At 47.7% G+C, this 19,441-nt stretch overlaps 1 protein-coding gene across 5 annotated transcripts in view; it reads right to left on the bottom strand.

Annotated features, from left to right (window-relative positions):
• The window catches only part of EXOC6B (exocyst complex component 6B), a 306,176-nt gene that overhangs the window by 118,502 nt on the left and 168,233 nt on the right, over positions 1-19,441 (bottom strand). For all 5 annotated transcript variants that reach the window (XM_054824526.1, XM_054824524.1, XM_054824525.1 and 2 more), the window contains 6 exons: positions 6,538-6,621; positions 6,329-6,375; positions 5,011-5,131; positions 2,413-2,484; positions 1,909-2,006; positions 930-1,035 (listed from right to left, as the gene is read on the bottom strand). In XM_054824526.1, coding sequence (XP_054680501.1) covers positions 930-1,035; positions 1,909-2,006; positions 2,413-2,484; positions 5,011-5,131; positions 6,329-6,375; positions 6,538-6,621 — 528 coding nt within the window. The remainder of the gene's footprint in view (positions 1-929; positions 1,036-1,908; positions 2,007-2,412; positions 2,485-5,010; positions 5,132-6,328; positions 6,376-6,537; positions 6,622-19,441) is intronic.

Consider the following 19,441-nt stretch of genomic DNA (forward strand, 5'->3'; position numbering starts at 1 on the left):
CAGATAATTTAACAGGAGTGACGACCGCTTTCCAGCAACATGTTCCAAGCAGTCAAATTAATTCTAGTAGTTAGCTAAGTCCAGCAATGAAACAACAAGCCAGCATTTACTGCATATTATATAAACATTACAGCCAAGTGAAAGACCAGATAATCACGTACAAACGGCACACGGGTGCGTAAGGGATTTGGAGTCTGAAAAGGGCTGGAAGGAAACCTGCAACTAGGAGGGAGCAGGCAGCACAACGCGACCCTCATTCCCTCTCCCGACTCCCTAACTCATATGAAAAAGACCCACTGGAGAACTTCTTGACTTTTATCTCCCACCACACACAAGGTGTTTTGCTTGGTCACCTCCCACAGTTGCTGCCCAAGGTGAGCACTTGCTTTATAACACCAAGAGCCAAGAGAAAACAGATGTCCTCTACCAAATTTTTCCTAGCTAGCTTTTACACACACGGCTGGGAGTGCAGAGCGTTGATAGTAAGAAGCTGGACCCCATCATACAGTTGTGGGGGAAGGACACAGACTTTCTGCAATCTAAACACTTCACTTGGATCGAAAACCCTCCCAGTCCTAATTAAGTTCACCAGGCCTGGAGCTCGCTGGCTGCCAGATGTGGAGCAGAAGGCCAAACAGGCTTTTAAGGGACACTGGCTAGGTCAAATTTGGCTACACTTACGTTTTGCAAGCACACACCTCTACAAAAGCCAAGATATACCCCTCATCCATGCCAGGAGAAATGTAACACGTGGAAAGTATATTTGGGGTTTTTCCCTTGTTTTGCTTTTTTTGACGCTTATTTGTTTTGGGGTTTTTTTTGGTGGTTGGTTTGGGTTTTTTTGGACCCTTTGGCAGTTCTCAATGCCACTAACAAGGGTGCAGGGTTTTCTTGCACCAGCAGACACGCTCTCCTCATTTCCAGGTTACCTTTTCAAGTTCGGCATCCTGGAATGGGAACTGTCCAACTATTTTCTTATAAACTTCTTCATTTGTCACTGGGATGGGACTGTAGTTATCTGAATCAAGTATATTTCTAAAAAAAAGAAAAGAAAAGTTAGAAAGACAGCTCTGTGACGACAGACCAACCACAACTTTGCAGATTTACTGCTCTTAAGAAGTAGGTGCCAGTCAAAGATGTGGTCCCATGAGCCTAAGCTTCCTCCCGCATTTGTAACTGTTGAAATCATCTTTGCTGCAGCTGGACACAAGGATCTCTCCCAGCTTCCAGCCTTCATTGTGCGTAAAGCCACGACCAGAGTTTAGCAGTTCTTTCAGTCCAGACTGGAGCTTCAGCAGCAGGCCCTGGTAAAGCCCAAGTGAGCTTTAGTCCTGCCTGACGCCAGGAAGATGGAGGCTGAGCTACCAGGGCACGGACACTCCTCCAGCACCTCTTCCCAGTACCCCGTGCTCTGAGACACCTCAATCCTCCCGGGATATCCTGAGGGACCATCAGAGGATGAGCTGGTGGCTCCGGAGCACAGCATGGAGCCCTGGATAATATATTGTGCCCTACCTGTGGGCAACCGCTCAGCTCATGGACGTGCCTATAGCGGCAGCACCAGGATTTGCCACCGACGTCCCAAGACGCACGTGACTCAGCGCTGGAGCGAGGGCACGGTAAAGCTACTGCAACACCAGATTTTTGCATCCTTCTGCCTATTGAGTGTCAAAGTGAGGTCCATAACAAAACCATAACCTTATCCCTCCAGGACATAAAACATCGATTTATTCAACAGTTCTCACCACACGCAGGATTCTCACAACTGTATTTAAATTGGCTGTCTCTGGCCCAAGGAAAGCCCAGGCTGAAGCTTACTGTTGCCCAAAATTTAAACATGAGCTTGCTACTAGTCTCTCAGCTACTCTGTAAGACACATCTCATGAGCTTGCTTGAAGAGTTTCCTACCTGAAAACTCCTGTCCATTTCTTCAGCAGGGTTTCACTATACTGGTCTTGGATCTCCAACAGCATGTCAAAGAGCTGGTTCACCGGGAAGCCGTATCCCTGGGGGAAGAGAGCAACTTCAGATAAGAACAAGTCACCAACAGGCAGCCGAAGATTATTTTCCCTATTTAATAGGGAGCACATGGGCAAATTCTCCCCTACCACCACCGCAGAGGTGTATGGTGCTGGCGGAGAGATTTAGGTGGTGATTTATTGAGGAGGTAGCACCAAGGGCTAGTAAAGGCTGGGCTGGGTGTGGGCAGGAGGCAACAAGGGCTTGGCAAGGCGGCCAAGGCTTAGTCCTTGCCTGCGGGCTGGCAGAGCGAACAAGGGCACTGCAACATGAAAAAAGAATCTGGGCTGCCACAGCGAGCCCTCATCAGCCCTTTAACGCTGCTGGTGGACACCATCTGCGAGCAGCGCAACCGTTGAGCGAGATATAGAGCGGTCACCGGCAGTCACCTACCTGGAGTGTATCTGCAAAGAGGACGATGAGGTTCTTCAAGTCTAACACCAGGCTCGGGTCCGAGCAGTAGGACTGCAAAGAAGGGGAGGAAATTAAAACACGGTTTTTACTGCAGCACGCGGGAAAAATATTGCCCTCGGCGCTCCTGCATTATCGCTTGAGTGATAATAAATACACAGGCACGCCGTACAGCCTTAGGAACAGCAGCTTTTATCCTACAGCCCGTGCCCTCACGCTGTACAGGGCAAGGGAAGGCTCGCTGATAAGGGTATCTCTCCTTGTAACACACTGCTCTTGAGGCTCTCCATGATGAATAAGGATTTCGGTTGCTCTAGAGATACCTGAAGTGTCTCTAAGATTACCCAGGAGCTGCTGGGGAAGCGAGAGGAGATGAAGCAAATCAGCGCGTTGGCATACCGAGACGACAGCAGCGCCTCTCGTTTAATATTTAGTGTGTTGTGTCTGACGGTAACGAAGCATCGCGGCGAGGCATCCCCGAGCCCCGCGCGAAGGCCGCATTGCTAAGTGGTTCAGGCTGAGAAAAAACACGCCGCATGCCTATATTTCAGCAACATCAATGGTCAGAGCTACAGCGCAAGTATTTATTGCGGGTCAGGACACCGCTCAAAACCCTAGAGATACAACTCAGCCCAGTGACAGCGCTGGTCGCGCCCCCAGAGCCGCCCCGTGTTACCCACAGGCTTCGTGCGCTCTCTGGACAGAGCAGACAACCTCCCTACGCTGAAATATGTAAAGTTTCAGACAGACTCTTACCAAATATAGAATCAGTGATCATAAGCTGGAAAGAGAAACAGATTTAAAGCTCACTGGAAACTCAAAGAGGAATGACTCCATTAATCAATGTGAAAGACTGGAAGAGACACATTTTCCATTTCACTGTCCAAAAAATAAAGTCAGAAAGAAAGATAATGCCCTAAAGCTATCAGAAGTGATAAAAGATGTCCCCGCCTGCAGCAAGGAAGAAAATCCAGGGATAAGTTTGGCTGAACGGGAAGAACTGAAACAGCCTCATCAACGTGAGAGCCCTCCATCAAGTCTCAACGGGAATGTGGGACGGACGACACCGTACGTGAGAGCTGTAGGCTGAGCAGTGCTTAGAGATGACAGTGATGACCATGGTAATACAGTGACAGTGTTGAGAAATCATGTAGTATTTCACGATTACCGAAATAAAAAAAAAAAAAAAGCTCGCTTGGCAGCTACTTCATGCTTTAAGTTTGGCATCACTTAAAACAACTTATCACGGCAACAAAGCTGGTAAAATTGAAGAACACCATGTTTGTACCTGGCTTACTCTCACAGCTTCTACCTAGCAGAAAAACCCCACTTAAAAAGAAAATAAACACAGGTTTACAACCTAGCGGGGTGCACATCTCTGTGTTTATCCCCTTCGGTAACACAGAAGCTTAAGTGGAAGGCGGCAGCTCTCCGGTTAAACACAACTGCCGTGCCGGACGGAGCCAGCGCACTGCGGGAAACCTCTGTGGTCCCTCATCCCTACGAGCTCCAGGTCCATCGCCTGGATTATCCCCACCTGCTCACGTAAAGCCAAGCAGCTCTTCAGCGACGCTGCCCGTGGGCAACCACGCGAAGCTGAAGTCCCGGGCACGGAAATGCAGAACTCAGCGTGGTTTGGAGCGAGCAGCGTGTTGTGTCTCCAGGTAGAAATTTTAGGGTTTTCTCAGCAAAGGGCAATGACATCATTATCACTTGGGTACCACCATTATCACTTGGGTACCACCACGTCACGTTCCGTCACGTTAGATCAGGCCTGCGCTGACACCACCCTGCAGTGTCCTCGGGCTTTCGGGTGGCACTGCCTTCCAGGAGCAGCAGTGGCTTTTTTAACACTTTGGTTTTCCTGGAGAAAATGGCCCAACCATTCAAAAACGGACTTGTGGGAAGTCATTAATGCTTTTCCTTTTATTTTTTCATCCCGTTATCCAACAGGGCTTTCAAAAAACTCCAGTGCTCCCAGCTGAACAACATTGTATCAGGTCATACAAAACTGGAAAAAAATTGTACATTTTTTGCAATTTGGGTTTTGGGTTGGGTTTTGTTTTTTTTTTTTTTGCTCAAGCAGAGAAATACCAAAGCAATAAACAATTTTTCCCAATTTCTTTCAGTACTAAAGAATAAATGTCTATTTAGTATCTTTTTATGCACAAATGATGTGCAGTTTGATAGCAGCCCATTCACCGCCATGAACTTTAAGGGAATATCAAACAGGGTCATACTTCAGCGTGCCAAAGAGACGCTTTTTCCCCCATTTTTCCGGGACAAACCGACTCCCTCTGCTGGTGCTTTTCAAAAGCGATCAGCGAAGCAAGGGGAAAAACCAACAAGCCACTATTTTCTTCTTTTCAGTCCCCCAAAATATTTGGGAACCAGGGAAATGCAGTGCATCAAGAGGCAAAAGAAGCTGGAGAAAGCTTTTGGGGAAATCGCTGTGTATTTTCACGGTATTTTTTTAAATGGGGTCATTGGAAAAGAGGCAAAACAAAGATTACTACTGTAAAAGCCAATATGTCAAGTCATACTCAAGCAACAGCTGAGCGATCCGGGGCTTTTACTTACTGAATGTGTTCTTAGTGCTGCAATAGTTTTTGATAACGCCATCTCCCACAGCTCATCAATATAGGCTCTATTTACCAAGCCCTGTGTTGTATGCAAGATGTGATCTTCGACTACAAAAAACCTGACAGAGAGGAGAAAATGGCACCGTTATCAAAAGTTACAGGTTTCGAGACTTCAAAAGAGATCTGCAAACACCGCGTGTGAAGGATACGCGGCATTTGCGCATCCACGAATCTCCAGAGCAAGCTCAGATATCTGTATCAAATCTAGCCAACACTAAGCGCTTTATTCTCCTGTTTTTAACATCGCAGTATTTTATACGATGTTTCACTGTATTCCAGAAGTGAGCTAAAACACAGTCGCTCGTAGTAATGCAACTCTGTGTATATACAAAGGCAGAATTTCCCCTCTCAAGGTTCTCCGCCCCGTTATTTGCACAAGAACCGCCGATTAAACTCTGCTCCAGCCAGCAGCAATCGCGTTACAATTGGTTAACCGCAGGGAAAAATACTCTTTTGCACCCAGAGACACGACGTGCCCGCAACCATTTAAAGGCAATCAGTTCACTCCAATCGCCAGTTATCAAACGTGCTGCTCAAAAAGAAACCGTATTTTTCAGGGAGTGAGCGTGGCACCCTACATTTTAAACAGCAATGCACAAAATCCCAGCTGCGTTTCGTCAGGGAAATCCAGCCCAGGAGCACGGAGCTGCGTGAGAAGGCGAGCAGCACGCATCGCGTTTGCGATGGTCACAATTAGATGTTGAAATTATTATCGTTAGCTGAAGCGATTTCAACGTTGTACCCTATCTTTGCTAGATTAGCGGTCTTGGGTTGCCTCCTCTTAGAGCTCGGCTGGTTTTGGAAGACTCCCGTCAAATTTCAGTGCAATAATAAGCAGCTCATAGGAATAGAGGTTTGAGAATCACCTCCTTTACCAGGAAAATAATCAAAGAATAATTATCAAATATTAAATAATAATTAAGGCAGAGGGCCTATTCATCTCATTAGCGGGGCAAGTAGACGCACATAGTGCGCAGAGATTTTTATCCTGAAATTCCCAGAAACGCGCGTGCTGGTACAAGAGCTGGCAGGTTCCTCCGCACTCCCACTAGTGACGCAGCAAAGTTCATGGGTGCTATAAAATACGCTCTAAAACACTTAAAAAGCCCAAACCACCCTTTTTTTCTCTCCTGTTCTGGTTCCCTTTAAAGGACCCTCGAAAGGATCAACAGTCCCTCCTCTCTCTTTCTTTTTGGGGTCCTCAACAACACAACACACACATAGTTAGCAAGGATGTCTATAAAAAGAATACCTACCCTACAATTTGATTAAAATACTTCCTGTAGCCATCCAAAGTTTCATGCTGCAACAAAGAAAAAGCGAGCAAAGATTAAAACAAAGGGGGCCAAGAGCAATCAGAAATAAATTAGAGACCATCCAGAAGCAACAGCGCGCCCAGAGATAAACCTCCGCTCCTTTACTTGGCAGAGCAAGCTTGGGCACTGTGAGTAGAAGACCATCGTACCATGTTTGAAGGTGGCTGCAGGACCAATCTGGCTTGTTTTCTTCTCTGCTTCCTGTAGTAGCTCTCAAAGGTTTCTCGGGCACCCTGGAAAACAGAAAAGATTCATTAATTATAACGGTTTGCATTAACTGTTAACTTGCAATGTATTGCATTTAAGACACGAATCTCATGTTCCTCCATCTGTGCAACGCTTTCCTGCAAAACGCAATCCAAATATCAGAAGAGAAAGAGTTTTATTCCAAACACCGAGTCAAAAAACCAACTCTATCAGACGAACTCTCGTGTGCCCATTTTCCAGTCCCGCTGTGCAGATGTGCTGTATAGACGTGTGCAATCACCTTCTTTACCCGACCATAACACGGACAAACATCAGATTTATTTGACCGTGGGGGCAACGAAACAACGAATTTCTAGTGTTAGCAAAAAGAAAGAGAAGACAGACAATGCCAGAAATTCTTCCACTGATTCATGGGTGCAGAGTGATGCGAAGCCACAAACATCAGGGAATTTCAGAAAAACGTGCTTGTGGGTTATAGCAATTCGTGACACTGCTCTGTAGAGGTGGGAAAAAGAAAAGAGAGCTTTGAGCTCATTTTCTCCCAATTTTCCAGTGGGTCTGAGCCTCCAGGGGAGAGCCGGTTAGTCCCGAAAGCCGAACACCCGAGCTCCCCTGCACGGGCATCGCCCGCCCCTGCCGGGGACCTGAACGTCTGGGGGCTCCGTCCGTAGGTGGCTTGTTTTGCCAAGCCAGGCTACACCTGAGCATCCCCACCCAGGCAACAAACCCGTGAGGATCCTCAAATGCCATCGACCTGCTGAAGCGTTCAGACGTCGGCCTCCCACCCCGGTCCCCTAGGCTATGTAAAACCTTGCCGTTTTATCCCCGCCTGTTCCTCCCTCCTCCACGCCCGTGCTGTTTTATGTCTGAAATTGGATTATAAACACTTCAGAGAAGGGACAAGGTCTTGCTTTGAACTGTTCCGAGAACAGTAGTAGTAATAATAATAATAGTAAAAAAAAAATCTCATTTGGAATTCACAAAACAAACAACGCACAACAAATCTCACCCGAGCAAGGCACCAGCCGTCAACCTTCTCTACTACAAAATAATAAATTAATTAAAAGAAAAACCTGATGTTAATTTAATGATTCTCCAGCTACTATGGCATTATGCAACCAGGCTGCCTTAGGATGCCCCCGATGAAGGGGCCTTATGAAATGTTCTGCGACGAACCCTTGAGGAGCTGTAGCCTGACTTGCTCCTTGTCTTCTACAAGCCGGAGCTCAAGGCTTACGTAAAAATTCAGCCTTGCTGACGTGTCCAGGAGCATTCCCGCCCCGTACTGCCCTTCCCACCGGTGCTAAAATTCATCAGAAAACCTTCTTGTGACCATACACATTCACTGCAAAGATTATGCAGCTTTATACGGTGGATTTTGTCTCTGAATCGTCCTTTTTATCTGAGCTATCGGGGGTGCACAGGATGAGCAGCTCCTGACCCGTGCCAGGCACCTCCAGCCATCAGCGGTGCCAGTACCCCGGCAAGGGACAAACCCAGGTCAGGTCCAAATCCAGGTCCTTCTCCTGCAATCGGTTTAAGCATCAGCTTGAACCTGCAAGTAATCTGATATTTTAAGGAAGCTTTTCAGAACCGGAATCTATCTGGGAAGCAGCACGTCCACGTCATATGTCATCTTAATGCTCTCAAAAGCTGCTTCCCCCTGGAGAGGGAAGGGTCATGAGCCAGAAATCAGTGATCTACAGGTTAGACCCAGAACAGGGAGGATTATTACAATTTTTATCAAGCTAAGCACTAGCCCCCTGCAGAGGACCTACGAGCAGGGAGCTCTGACCTCCCTTCGGGGTCCTCTCCCAGGCCTGGGAGCCAGCATCTCAGGATGCTGGTGATACCCATCTCCTCCGGATTTTGGCAGTGCCACAGGAGAACAAAGACAAAATGGGCTGTCCTACTCCCACCCCACTGCTGACGGGACCGGACTTAAGATATTTATTAAATCCTGCTGTGCCTTATCTCTCAAAATCTATACAAGTGGCACAAAAAACCTTGATCATCTCCATCTCGACCATGACAGCAACTCATCTCTGGTAGCATCACTGAGACCTTTGAGTGAAGCTACTCGCTACCTTAGTGCAGCCCGCTATTACCAACGAATTTGTGGTGCAAATTCAAAACCGAAGGCATTTTTTTTCCCATTTCTTTAATAAATTGATGTTTGGCACCATCAAAGGTAAAAGCAAACCGACGTTCAGCCACAACCACCAGCGCAGCCACCACGGTGGTCGGTCGCTCACGCCAGCCATCGCGTTTAGCTTTATGCAACATCATGTGGAAGTCAGTGGGTAATTAATTCCCCGTTCCTGAACACGCGTAAGCTCTATCTCCCCAAGCTACGCAGGTGAGATTTTGTGGTGACCTCGAGGATTTACTGGAAACTTGGAAAGCAGTTCAGCAGGAGCAGGAGCCCTGTCTGAAACCAATCAGCCCTTTTAATACCAGATTTTGAAGATTTCTGCTAAGACTACACCACAGCCATTCGGTTCAGCTGAAATCACTTTCCCTCATCCCTCCAACTGAGCTCGGAGAAGAGATCCTCCCTGCTCACCCCTCCCTCGCCATGCATTTCTTCAGGGAAGAAAGGCCAAGGAGTCTAGAAGGGCCAAGGAGTCTTCCCACACGTGGCTCCTGTTCCAGCACAGCTCGGCCCGTCCTCCCATCGCCCTGCAACACCACACGCCTTATCCCATGGCTGGTCACCTCATTAGAAAGCTTCTCCATTTGATACGTCAACTTTCCCCCCAGCTCCTCAGGAGCACACGCAGGATGCTGGAGGTCACCAAGTGCTGGGAGAGGCAGAAGCCACCAGCTCGTGGGGGACAGGACAGCGGGAAGCATGTGTCCCTACAAACGAGAGCCGAAACCCCTGACCCCATCATTCAGGCTCCTTTGCCACTCGGAACAAACCACAAGCCAGGTTTCTATCCCTACTTTACTGATGGCTTTGAGAAATATGAAGCATCTGGACTAACTTCATAATATTCTCTGAAAATGAAATTATTTTGGATTGCACTTTCAGAAGAAAAAATGTTTTCCACAGACACAAGAAGCAAGAGTGATCTGAGCTGGGCTGGAGATATCGCACGAAGGATTCACTATAAGCCTGCTTCTCAACCTTGGAAGGAAGCTCCTTCAGCCTCACAGGGTGCTCAGAAGGTTTTAGACGCCAGGTTGTCCTTGTTCCAACCCAACAAATGGCTTTAACTGTAGGAGAAGAAAAGGAACAGCAAAGACCTTTGAAACCATTCCCCCCCGAAAAAAGTAGATCATATTCCCATTTTAACAGTTTCCCTAAAATTTATGGCCTAGAGACCTGCCAATTTGACCAAAACCATCTCCCTCCCAATACTGTTTCCTGTATTTTCTTTCTTGAGCCTTTTTTGACTGCCCCAAGAATTAGGGACTCTCTCATGAGAGGCTACTCCAAGGAAAAACTTCTCCTCCCAAAAAATCTCTCTTGACACTACCCACATTTTTCTTGTGCACAATTCCATCCTCTTAAGTGCATTCCTCCATTGTCTCCCTAGACCTTTTCACCACTCACGTACAATATTCTCCCAAAACCGTGAAGTCTTTCTTCCCCTTGGTGGCAGTTTTAGCTTAGACCACCCAGCTTCCCACATTTGACCTATTTAAGACTATTCAACTTATCAGGTCTTCAGATAGTATTACTCGTCTGTACTCTACTTTTTAATATTGTTTTCCTCTGGGTAAAAAAAAAAAAGCAAAAAAATAAACAAACAGAAAGAAACCACACCAAAAAAGTATCCAGAACAGACTACAAGACCCCATGTTTTACTCATCTGAAACACCTCGTAGTATTTATACTTCAAGCCTGTTCTCCTCTCTCAGCCCCACGCCTGGTGGTTTTTCACACTTAACCAATCCCGTCCTTACTTCCAGTTTTCAAAGACAGCATTTTGGGACCTAAGTGCTGCACACAAGAGAAGTGACTTTGCGAGCACCACTCGGGCCATCCAGGCTCAGCCTCTTGGTCCAGGGAGGTGCCAGCTTCTGCTTGGACAGCAAACTGGCTGAATAGAAGACTTGCTCCAAACCTCCCGAGTGTTTCAGCACGGCATGGCACCCAAGCTGAACACCACCTTCATTAACCAACGCTTCAATAAAATACCAGACAGGGGCACGTAAGCTCGGAGTAAAGCTGTGTGCGCACGTGCCCTATTCCTGCTCTCCTTGTTCCCTCGGTGGGAAACACTCCAACTTTTTCCTTTCTTTTCCTTTCTCCTGAAAGCAGCTATTTTACTCTGTAAAGATGCATTGCACCTGCGGCATTTTTTCTTTTTCAACAAAACCCATGGTGCACATGCAGATCTCAAGCGGCACATGGCAGGTCTGAGAACGGGGAGCACTTGGGAAAGGCTACTGAAGGGAACAACTGCCAGCCCCAACCTCTCAAGGACTTCCAAATCCACCACTGACCTTCTGCAGAAGCAAGACACTGCTAATACGTATTGTTAGAGAAGCAGCATCCTCGTTCCTTCTGGGTTTCTTGCAAGCTCAACCCTTAACTTGAGGGCTGAACACCAGGAGGCTGCGATGCCATTCAGCAAGATCTTGACAGACTAGAGAACTGGGCAAAGGGGAACCATAGGAAATTCAGCAAGGGCAAGCGTAGGGTCCTGCACCCGGGAAACAACCACCCCAAGCACCAGTACAGGTTAGGGGTTCACCTGCTGGGAAGCAGCTCTGTGGAGAAGGACCTGGGAGTCCTGGTGGACAACAAGCTCTCCATGACCAGCAGTGTGCCCTCGTGGCCAAGGCGGCCAATGGTATCCTGGGGGCATTGAGAAAAGTGCGGCCAGCAGGTCGAGGGAGGTTCTCCTCCCCCTCTACCCTGCCCTGGTGAGGCCACATCTGGAGTTCTGTGTCCAGTTCTGGGCTCCCCAGTTCAAGATAGACAGGGAACTACTGGTGAGAGTCCAGCCGAGGGCTACGAGGATGAGGAGGGGCCTGGAGCATCTCTCGTATGAGGAAAGGCTGAGAGAGCAGGGTCTGTTTAGCCTGGAGAAGGCTGAGAGGGGATCTGATCAATACTTATAAATGTCTAGAGAATGGGACCAGACTCTTGTCAGTGGTGCCCAGTGACAGGACAAGGGACAATGGGCACAAACTGGAACATGGGAAGCTCCATCTCAATGTGAGGAAAAACTTCTTCACTGTGAGGGTGACTGAGCACTGGGACAGGCTGCCCAGAGAGGTTGTGGAGTCTCCTTCTCTGGGGAGATTCAAAACCCACCTGGATGCAATCCTGTGCAACCTGTTCTAGGTGATCCTGCTCTAGCAGGGGTTGGACCAGATGATCTCCAGAGGCTCCTTCCAACCCCCACCAGTCTGGGATTCTGTGAAATCAAGTACTCATGGTGGGGAGAGGAGAAGGAGGTCCCTTTCTTATTCATCTATTCAGACTGAATCAGAATAGCTTTCACCCAATTCTCAATCTCTTTAAGTGAGCAGGAAGAGTCCAAAGCTATGCTTCCAAACTACATATTTATTGTAATCACTGGTCCAGGAAAAACCCTCAATAATGCCTCATATTTTTAAAATTACCGGGCAGAACTTTCCTTCTCAAATTAGCTTCAGAGTTCACAGAGTTGGCAATGAGCGGCAGATAATTAAGATTGTAGATGAACACCACAGAAGGGAAAACAGAATATAATCACAAGAATGCAAAAACAACAGCTGAAAAGAACCAAAAAAAGTTCCATAATTCAGGAGAAGCAGAGAGCTGAAAGCAAACCTAGCTGTGAATTACACAGGGAAAAACAGGCTGTGAGTTTTATTCTCTGTTGTCCTCAGCAAATAATTAAAATGCCCAGTAAAACAGGATTTTTTGGATCCAGAACATGTAGATGACAATATTCTGGATTACTAAATTTCTGCTTACCTGGCAGCAGAAGTGCACCCTGTGTACTTCATGTAATGGTAATTACTAGCTGCATACAACAGGGTAACACGTGCCATCAATAACCCATCGCTCCCATGGGGACATTATTGGCTGAGCCATCTCAAACACTCCATGCCTGCAAAATCGTTAGTCCACTCTCTAAAAATGAGTGGATCTTCTGAGCTCTTACGTGAAAATGTCATTACAATGACAGTAAGTAAGATGATGTGCTATGATAATATACGCTGAGTAGATTCCTCCCTTGATAAACCCAAGTTGTGCTGAGTTTAGTGTATATCTGTGGACACCAGTTAATCACGTATGTAGAACAAGCAGAAATAGCCTCGGTTTGCTTGTAGCAGCCTAGTTTTAAGTCCACCCGAGAATGCTTTTGTAGCACCCAACCCACAGACCATGCCGTTCGCATCACTGTAGCTTAAGCACACACCGATGAATTTGGCTTGCTTCTTCATTAGTGAGAATCAAACCCACCACCCATCTAGATTTATTAATATAGTAGCACTAGCTACTGCATGATCTGGGCTTCTCTTAAATTTCTCTCTGCCTTTCACTGGCTTCTTCTCCTCCCTTGAATTCGGTCCACAAAAATTCCCAGGCACATGTTTTGGGAATTCTCCCACCTTTAAGACAGACTTACACAGCATCTCACAAAAGCACAGCTCCACTGCTATACAGCCCATCTCAGGGGCTTGCACAACTGTCTCCCAAGAAGCAGATCAGTATTCATCCATCTACAAAAGTCTGCCTTCAGATGGCTCCTTCTTCACATGGAGAAGGTACTGTGGAGCTCCCAAAAAGCAAAACATTGTACCCAGGTGGATGACTGATCAGCTCGATGGGTACCTGGCTGGTACCCATCCATACCTGGTTGGATGGTTGAGTTCAGCGGGTTGTGGGTTAACAACTCATGCTCTACATGGAGGCCCACAACAAGTGGAGAATGACAGCAGGGGTTCTGGGACCTGTCTCGCTTAATGTCTTCATCAATGACCTGGAGGAGGCAACGGACCCGGTCTCATCCACTTTGCAGATGAACCCAAACTGGGGGAAAAGTCAATACACTCGAAGGCAGGGCCACCATCTGGAGGGGTCTCGGCAGGCTGGAGGAATGGGCCGACATGAACATGATGAAATTCAGTACAGACAAATGCAAAATATCACATATAAAAAGGAAGAACCCCTGAACCCCTTGTGGCAACACAGACTGAGGACCACTGCTTTGGGAGCACCTCTGTGGATAAGGACTCTAAGTTTTGGTAGACAGCAAGCTGAACATGAACCAGCAGGGCATCCTCACAGCAAAAGCAGCCAAAAGCATCTGGGGATCTAACCCTAATATCTACGAGGAGGTCATTCAGAAGATGAAGCCAGGCCAATTCTTCACAGTGGTGCAAGTCAAGAGAGACCACAAGTACAAATGAAACAGAGACATTGTGACTGGTTGTAACGAAAAGGTTTTTCACAACATGAACGATCAAGCAGCAGCAAGGTGCCCAAAAGTGGGTTACAGTCTCCATCCTTGGAAGCTTTCAAGACCAGACTGGATAAAGCCCTGAGAACCCTGGTCTGATCTCACAGTTGACTTGGTCTCAGCAGGAGGTTGGACTAGAGACCTCTGGAGGTCCCTTCCCATCTGGATGACCCTATCCTGTGAGAAACACGCTTTACAAACAGACTATGCAGAGATTTTGAGGCCTCCAGGTATTTTACACACGGCTGGGCTCCAAACGTCCTGATCACCAGCTATTTCCCATACGTCAAGTTCTGCGAGGAGGAAGGGCCAGAACTGGGGCCAGAAGTCCCATTTTGGGGGGGTTATATTCACCAATAGCCAATCTCAGCCTCATTTCAACAAGTAACAGTATATTCCTTTTCCCCCATGTCACCGAGCAGGAGTGCTGTGATGTGTCACCCCTCACCTGGCTGAAACGGCCCCTGTAGATAGTGTTTCATTTTAATTTGCCTACAAGTGCCAAACAATGCTTGGCATCGTATCAATGCCCAAGAGACACTCGGTCAAACCTGGATGGGATCCCACTTCTACTCCCCTCTTGTAACCCCCAGAGCTGCACGGGCTTCCCCACCACCAGACCCACACGCGCAATCCCTGCCCCGACAGCTCAAGAGCAGCAGTTTGAATGCGAGCTACCTTCTCAAAAGCAGCACAGAAGTTTTAAAATCCTGCAAATAACTACTTCTTACCCCAAAATTACCTAAAAGGGGCAGTTTGTTTTAAAGGAGACATGATTGCCCAGCACTTAAAGAAACCAGCAGGAGCCCGTACGCTAGTTAGAAATACGTTGCAAGAAAGCGAGCTTAGAAAATAAGTTTAGCGTGCCCTGAAAGATCTCTCAAGACAAGAGAACACCAGTAGCCACTAATGAAACACAAAGAAGTCTGACTCTTAAGCTGATGCTTAACTTTAGAAATGTAAATATTCCCAAATAATATCACGGAGGCACACGGGTATGCGTGCAGGTGCTCGACACCGAGCGCTTTGCTGAATCAGGATCAAAAAGGCAACTCTTGCTCAGCCCCGTGGAACCGCTTGTTGACTGTAAACACCACCTCGATACCGAAAACAAAAAGATAAAGCTAACCAGAAAATTGCGTGGGGGGAAGAGAGAGCGGCGGTACGGCAAGCGCCGCTTTTGAGGTGAGCCTCTCCCTCCGAGGTCTGCAGAGCTGTGCACGCTCACAAGCGGCCGCGCTCACCTCCACGTGTTCTGCACGGCTGAACGAGCACATGCAAGCGGAGAACGGTCACAGGCCCACCTTGTCCTGACCAGGGATGTCTCCACCATCCTGCCTAGACCGATTTTCTGTGCTGCTTTGCTGGCCCCGTATCTCCCTACGCTCTGCACGTCCACCTACAAATAAAAGGGCCATAGGCACATGCACGGAACCATCTCCTTCCCACCGGCTCAGCCCAGCCTAGAAAGGATTTGGTCTCTGCTCCAGCCAGCCCTGGCTCCAACCTGTACCCCAGATGGAAGACAATAACCCATTTCTTCTTTAAGTTGTTAAATCCCAAGTTTCAAAGTGAATTTCATGTTTCAGATATTTCAGGGCTTGTATCCAACAACAGCACGCTGATAGGAACTGCCTGACTTAATGGACTTGTACTCAAGCACTTAAAAAATAAATAAATTGAGACCTAGCAAAATGGAAGAAGGCCAAGGAGCATGACCAAGGGCCATCCCAAAGAAAAGGAGTGCTCCAGAGATCACGTAGTACCAAGGTCTTGAGCTAGTCAGTTGAAAGAAACTCTGAGAACTAGCGAGAGCTGTAAGAGCAGAAAGCCAACCCGGAAGGGTCCGTAGGAGCTCTAGTGCTCCCTTCCCTCTCTCCGATCGTTGGTTTGGTAAGTTAATTTAAAGCAAAGTTTGAAAACGAAAAAAATTTACAAAGCAAAAGCAAGAAGAAAGCAAAGCTTGAGGTCTGGGTCCAAGAGTTGCCTCCCTCCTGCTCCACCAACTAGTCCCATGCAGTTGGCAGATGCTGGTGGTGCTACCTGGGTGACCTCCATCAGCCGAGATGGAGAAGATGGGAGAGAAATACCCTCCTGATCCCTCTGGAGATCCAGGATAGCTCCCAGCCAGCCCCAGTCAGGCAAACAAAGGATATTCGGGCATCCGTGCATCAGTGAACTGGTTTTAGAGCCAATTCTCTACAGGGTGAAGATGCACATGGCTTTTCTTTAGCACTGATGCAAAGCAGGACAAGAGCCACAGCTTGTCCTAGGGAAAACTTTGGGTCCTGCAGCAGGTCCCAACACAGCTTCTCACTGCTTCCCACCAGCTTGGCCATGAAATAGTTAACTACAGAGGAAAATAGGTAAGATTGACCCCTTTTTCCCCCTTCCTCCAAGGTGGACGCCCAACAGCTCCTCTCTCAAAGGAGCCAGGCTCCTTCCTCCCAGAAAATAAGGCCATTCCCCCCCCGTACCACTGCCGGAGCCGGCGGCACAGCATTGTTCCCCAGCCCTGTCTATAGGAAGTAATATCTATTTTCCATTTAGACGAGGGTAAAGCCTTTAATTTCACCCTCCTGGCTGCAGCTGGAGTTCCCTTTTAACTGCTTGGCCATGGGAGTGAAGACAGTTTTATATGGAAGAAAATGCTGAAAAGGCCACTTTAATATGCTTGCATGTGAAAAGGGGAGAGCTTTTCATACTGCACGGTAATGAGGGTCAGCGGGATATTACACTTCACCATATGGCTAATTTGCACAGCAGGTCAAATGCTCTATTTGCTTTTTAAAGACGGCCCTATAGATTAAGCTGCACTAAAACAAAACACACCAAAAAAGCAGAAAAATAAAGAAGCGTGAGGAGGAGATGCCCTCTAATGTTCGAGCCCGGCAGCACATCCAGCACGGCGTGCAGGAGGTTTTGTTAAAATAATAATATCTGAAGATGAGCGGGGTAGGGATGAGACAAATCGCGGTGTTTTGGGGAACCTCGCTGCTTCGGCATCACCCCACGCCCGTGACGGGTACCCGCGCTAAGGACCGTCCCCGCTTAACGAGGGGCTCCGGCGATTAGCACGATGGCCCTCGTAACCCGTGTTTGTCTTGGCGCGTCCTCGGCGCCGTGGCCCAGGCGTGACCCGCGGAGGCGCTTCCCGTCCCCAGGCCAGCAGCTGCCCGCACGGTTCCAACAAATCTGGTGGGTAAAGATTAGGGAGCAGCACCGCACGGCCAGGGCGTTTGAAGAGGGTAAACATGCTGATTAACGAGCCTGGCTTTTGTAATCGCCTCCCACCCTCCCTGCTGCAGCAGAGTGTTAATTTATTAAATACCTTAACAAAGGGCCTTTATTAGTGGCCTTAGCTTGGCTGGCTCCTTTCAGAGCATTACTAACTACATCTAATAAAGCTTTAATTGACTACTGGTTTTCGCAACCTCTGACCCAGGATGACAAACAGCCACGTTAGAGAAAGGAGGAGTTTCCATCCCAAAAGAGCCTGGCAGCTCGTAGGGATGCAACACTCTCGGCTGAATCCAATGGATGAGAAGTCCAGAGCTGAGCATCACCTCGGTCTGTCTGGACCAGACGCCAGCTCCTTCCCACGTCAGCCCCTTTCAGAGATGCTCCAGTTTTCCCAATAGGAGGAAATCACAATTTGGTGAGAAATGTGCAATTTTTATGGCTTGTGTGATATAGAGGGGAGTAAGACCCAGGAATTGAGAAACAGAGGTAGAAGAGAACCAGATCCTGGCGCTCTCCTCTCCAAGAGACCAACACAAAAGCAACTGAAGAGAGGTGGGACCAGAAGTAGAAAGCCAAATATCTCTTTGCTTTGGCCATGATCAAAGGTTCCCGTATTCTTGCAGCTGGAGGCCATCAATGAAGAGACAGAAAACTGTCATCGGCAACGTGATAGAAAAAGCAAAGAATTAAAGACTTAAAGGAAAAAAAGAAAGCCCAGAGCAACTAAAATTACCAGCACAGAATTGCCCCTTCAGCTTGGTGAAAGCGTTGGGTAGCTCACATCTCTGCTTCTCCCCTCTCTAAATCACAGACAAGCATTTCTGTCGCTCATTCTGCTCTCAAGGTCCTAACCGGGACCTCAAACGTTGCGCCCCAACCTCAGAAGCTGGAATCAAGAATGCTGCATTGCTATCTAAGCTTTCATTGAAAATAAGTAAGTCAGTATTTCTAGTCCTTGTAATTGCAGGGAAAAAACATGGAAATGAGAATAAAGTGCTCTTCAATTGCTCAGTCCAGGAAAGAAATATTTTTACAAATGCCACAAGTTCTTTCACCTCATGCATGTTAACCTACACTGGTATAACTGGGAAAAACCAAAAATTCCCAGGTTTAAAAAAAGCAGTAGCCTCTGTTCTGCAAAGCAACCAGAAGTATTTTAACCTCAATAAAAAGATCAGAAAAATAGAATATCTCTCAAACCCTTGGCAAGACCAGAGCCGTGAGGTCTTCTAGGCAGCAGTGCCCAAGAGCTGTCAGGAAACACCTCGCGTCCTGCCCGCCCGGGGCTCAGGTGGGTGTTACAGATAACTAAATAAAACATGAATTTAACCAGCAGGAACAACCAGCTTTCCCAATACACGCACGCAAATGCTACGTGGCGGCAGAGCCCGGGCGCAACGCCCTGCCTCCAACGCTGGCCAGCACCGGACCTGGTGTTACTGAAAAATAACACAAGAACAGGGCAAACACGTCACCCAGCTTTTTCTAGCGTAGTTTCTCAGCCTCCAACAACTTTCAGCGTATGGACACCCTGAGCCACAAGTCAGGTGGTTTTATTTAATAGCCCTCGATTGATGTTTGATGTTCCCCCCCCATAAATTTGCCCAACGGCTTCCCTTGCCCACGTAAACTTCTACTGTCCATAAGGCTTTGTGTCACAGTTTCAGAGAGAACAGAGGTTAGGGATCAGAACAGACTGTAAGTCTTTAAAAACTATGGAAAACAGTGATTATAATTTCATATTCTCTCTTAGAAAAATCCAGCTTGCATGACAGAGCTGGAAGAAGTGACTCGTTGCGCCGCGTGACTCAGAGGAGCTAAACCCCACCAAAAACCTGCAACCAAGCCCCAAATCCGGGGGCCACCGTGGCAGCGCTGGCGATCAGCACACCCGAAGCCTCCCCCACGCTGTGGCTAACCACGGAGAATTGGGGCTCAGGTGCTCTTATCTTCAAAGCACTCAACGGGCTGGATGGAGCACACAGAAAACGTCTCCTCCTAAAACTACGGGACAAAGAAGGCATCAACAACTTGGCTCTATCTATGCAATGAATCTCCCTCTCCCACCAGTAAAGTTTATTTCTGCAGCCAGCGGAGTCTTTGCATTTCGCAGCCCGACAGACCCCTGCAGTTCTGGAAGGAATTACACCCACCCAAAACCTCATCCCTTCCCAAACGCAAGCAGAGG

This window comes from Grus americana, chromosome 4, assembly GCF_028858705.1.
Source record: "Grus americana isolate bGruAme1 chromosome 4, bGruAme1.mat, whole genome shotgun sequence".
Taxonomy (NCBI): Eukaryota; Metazoa; Chordata; class Aves; order Gruiformes; family Gruidae; genus Grus; species Grus americana.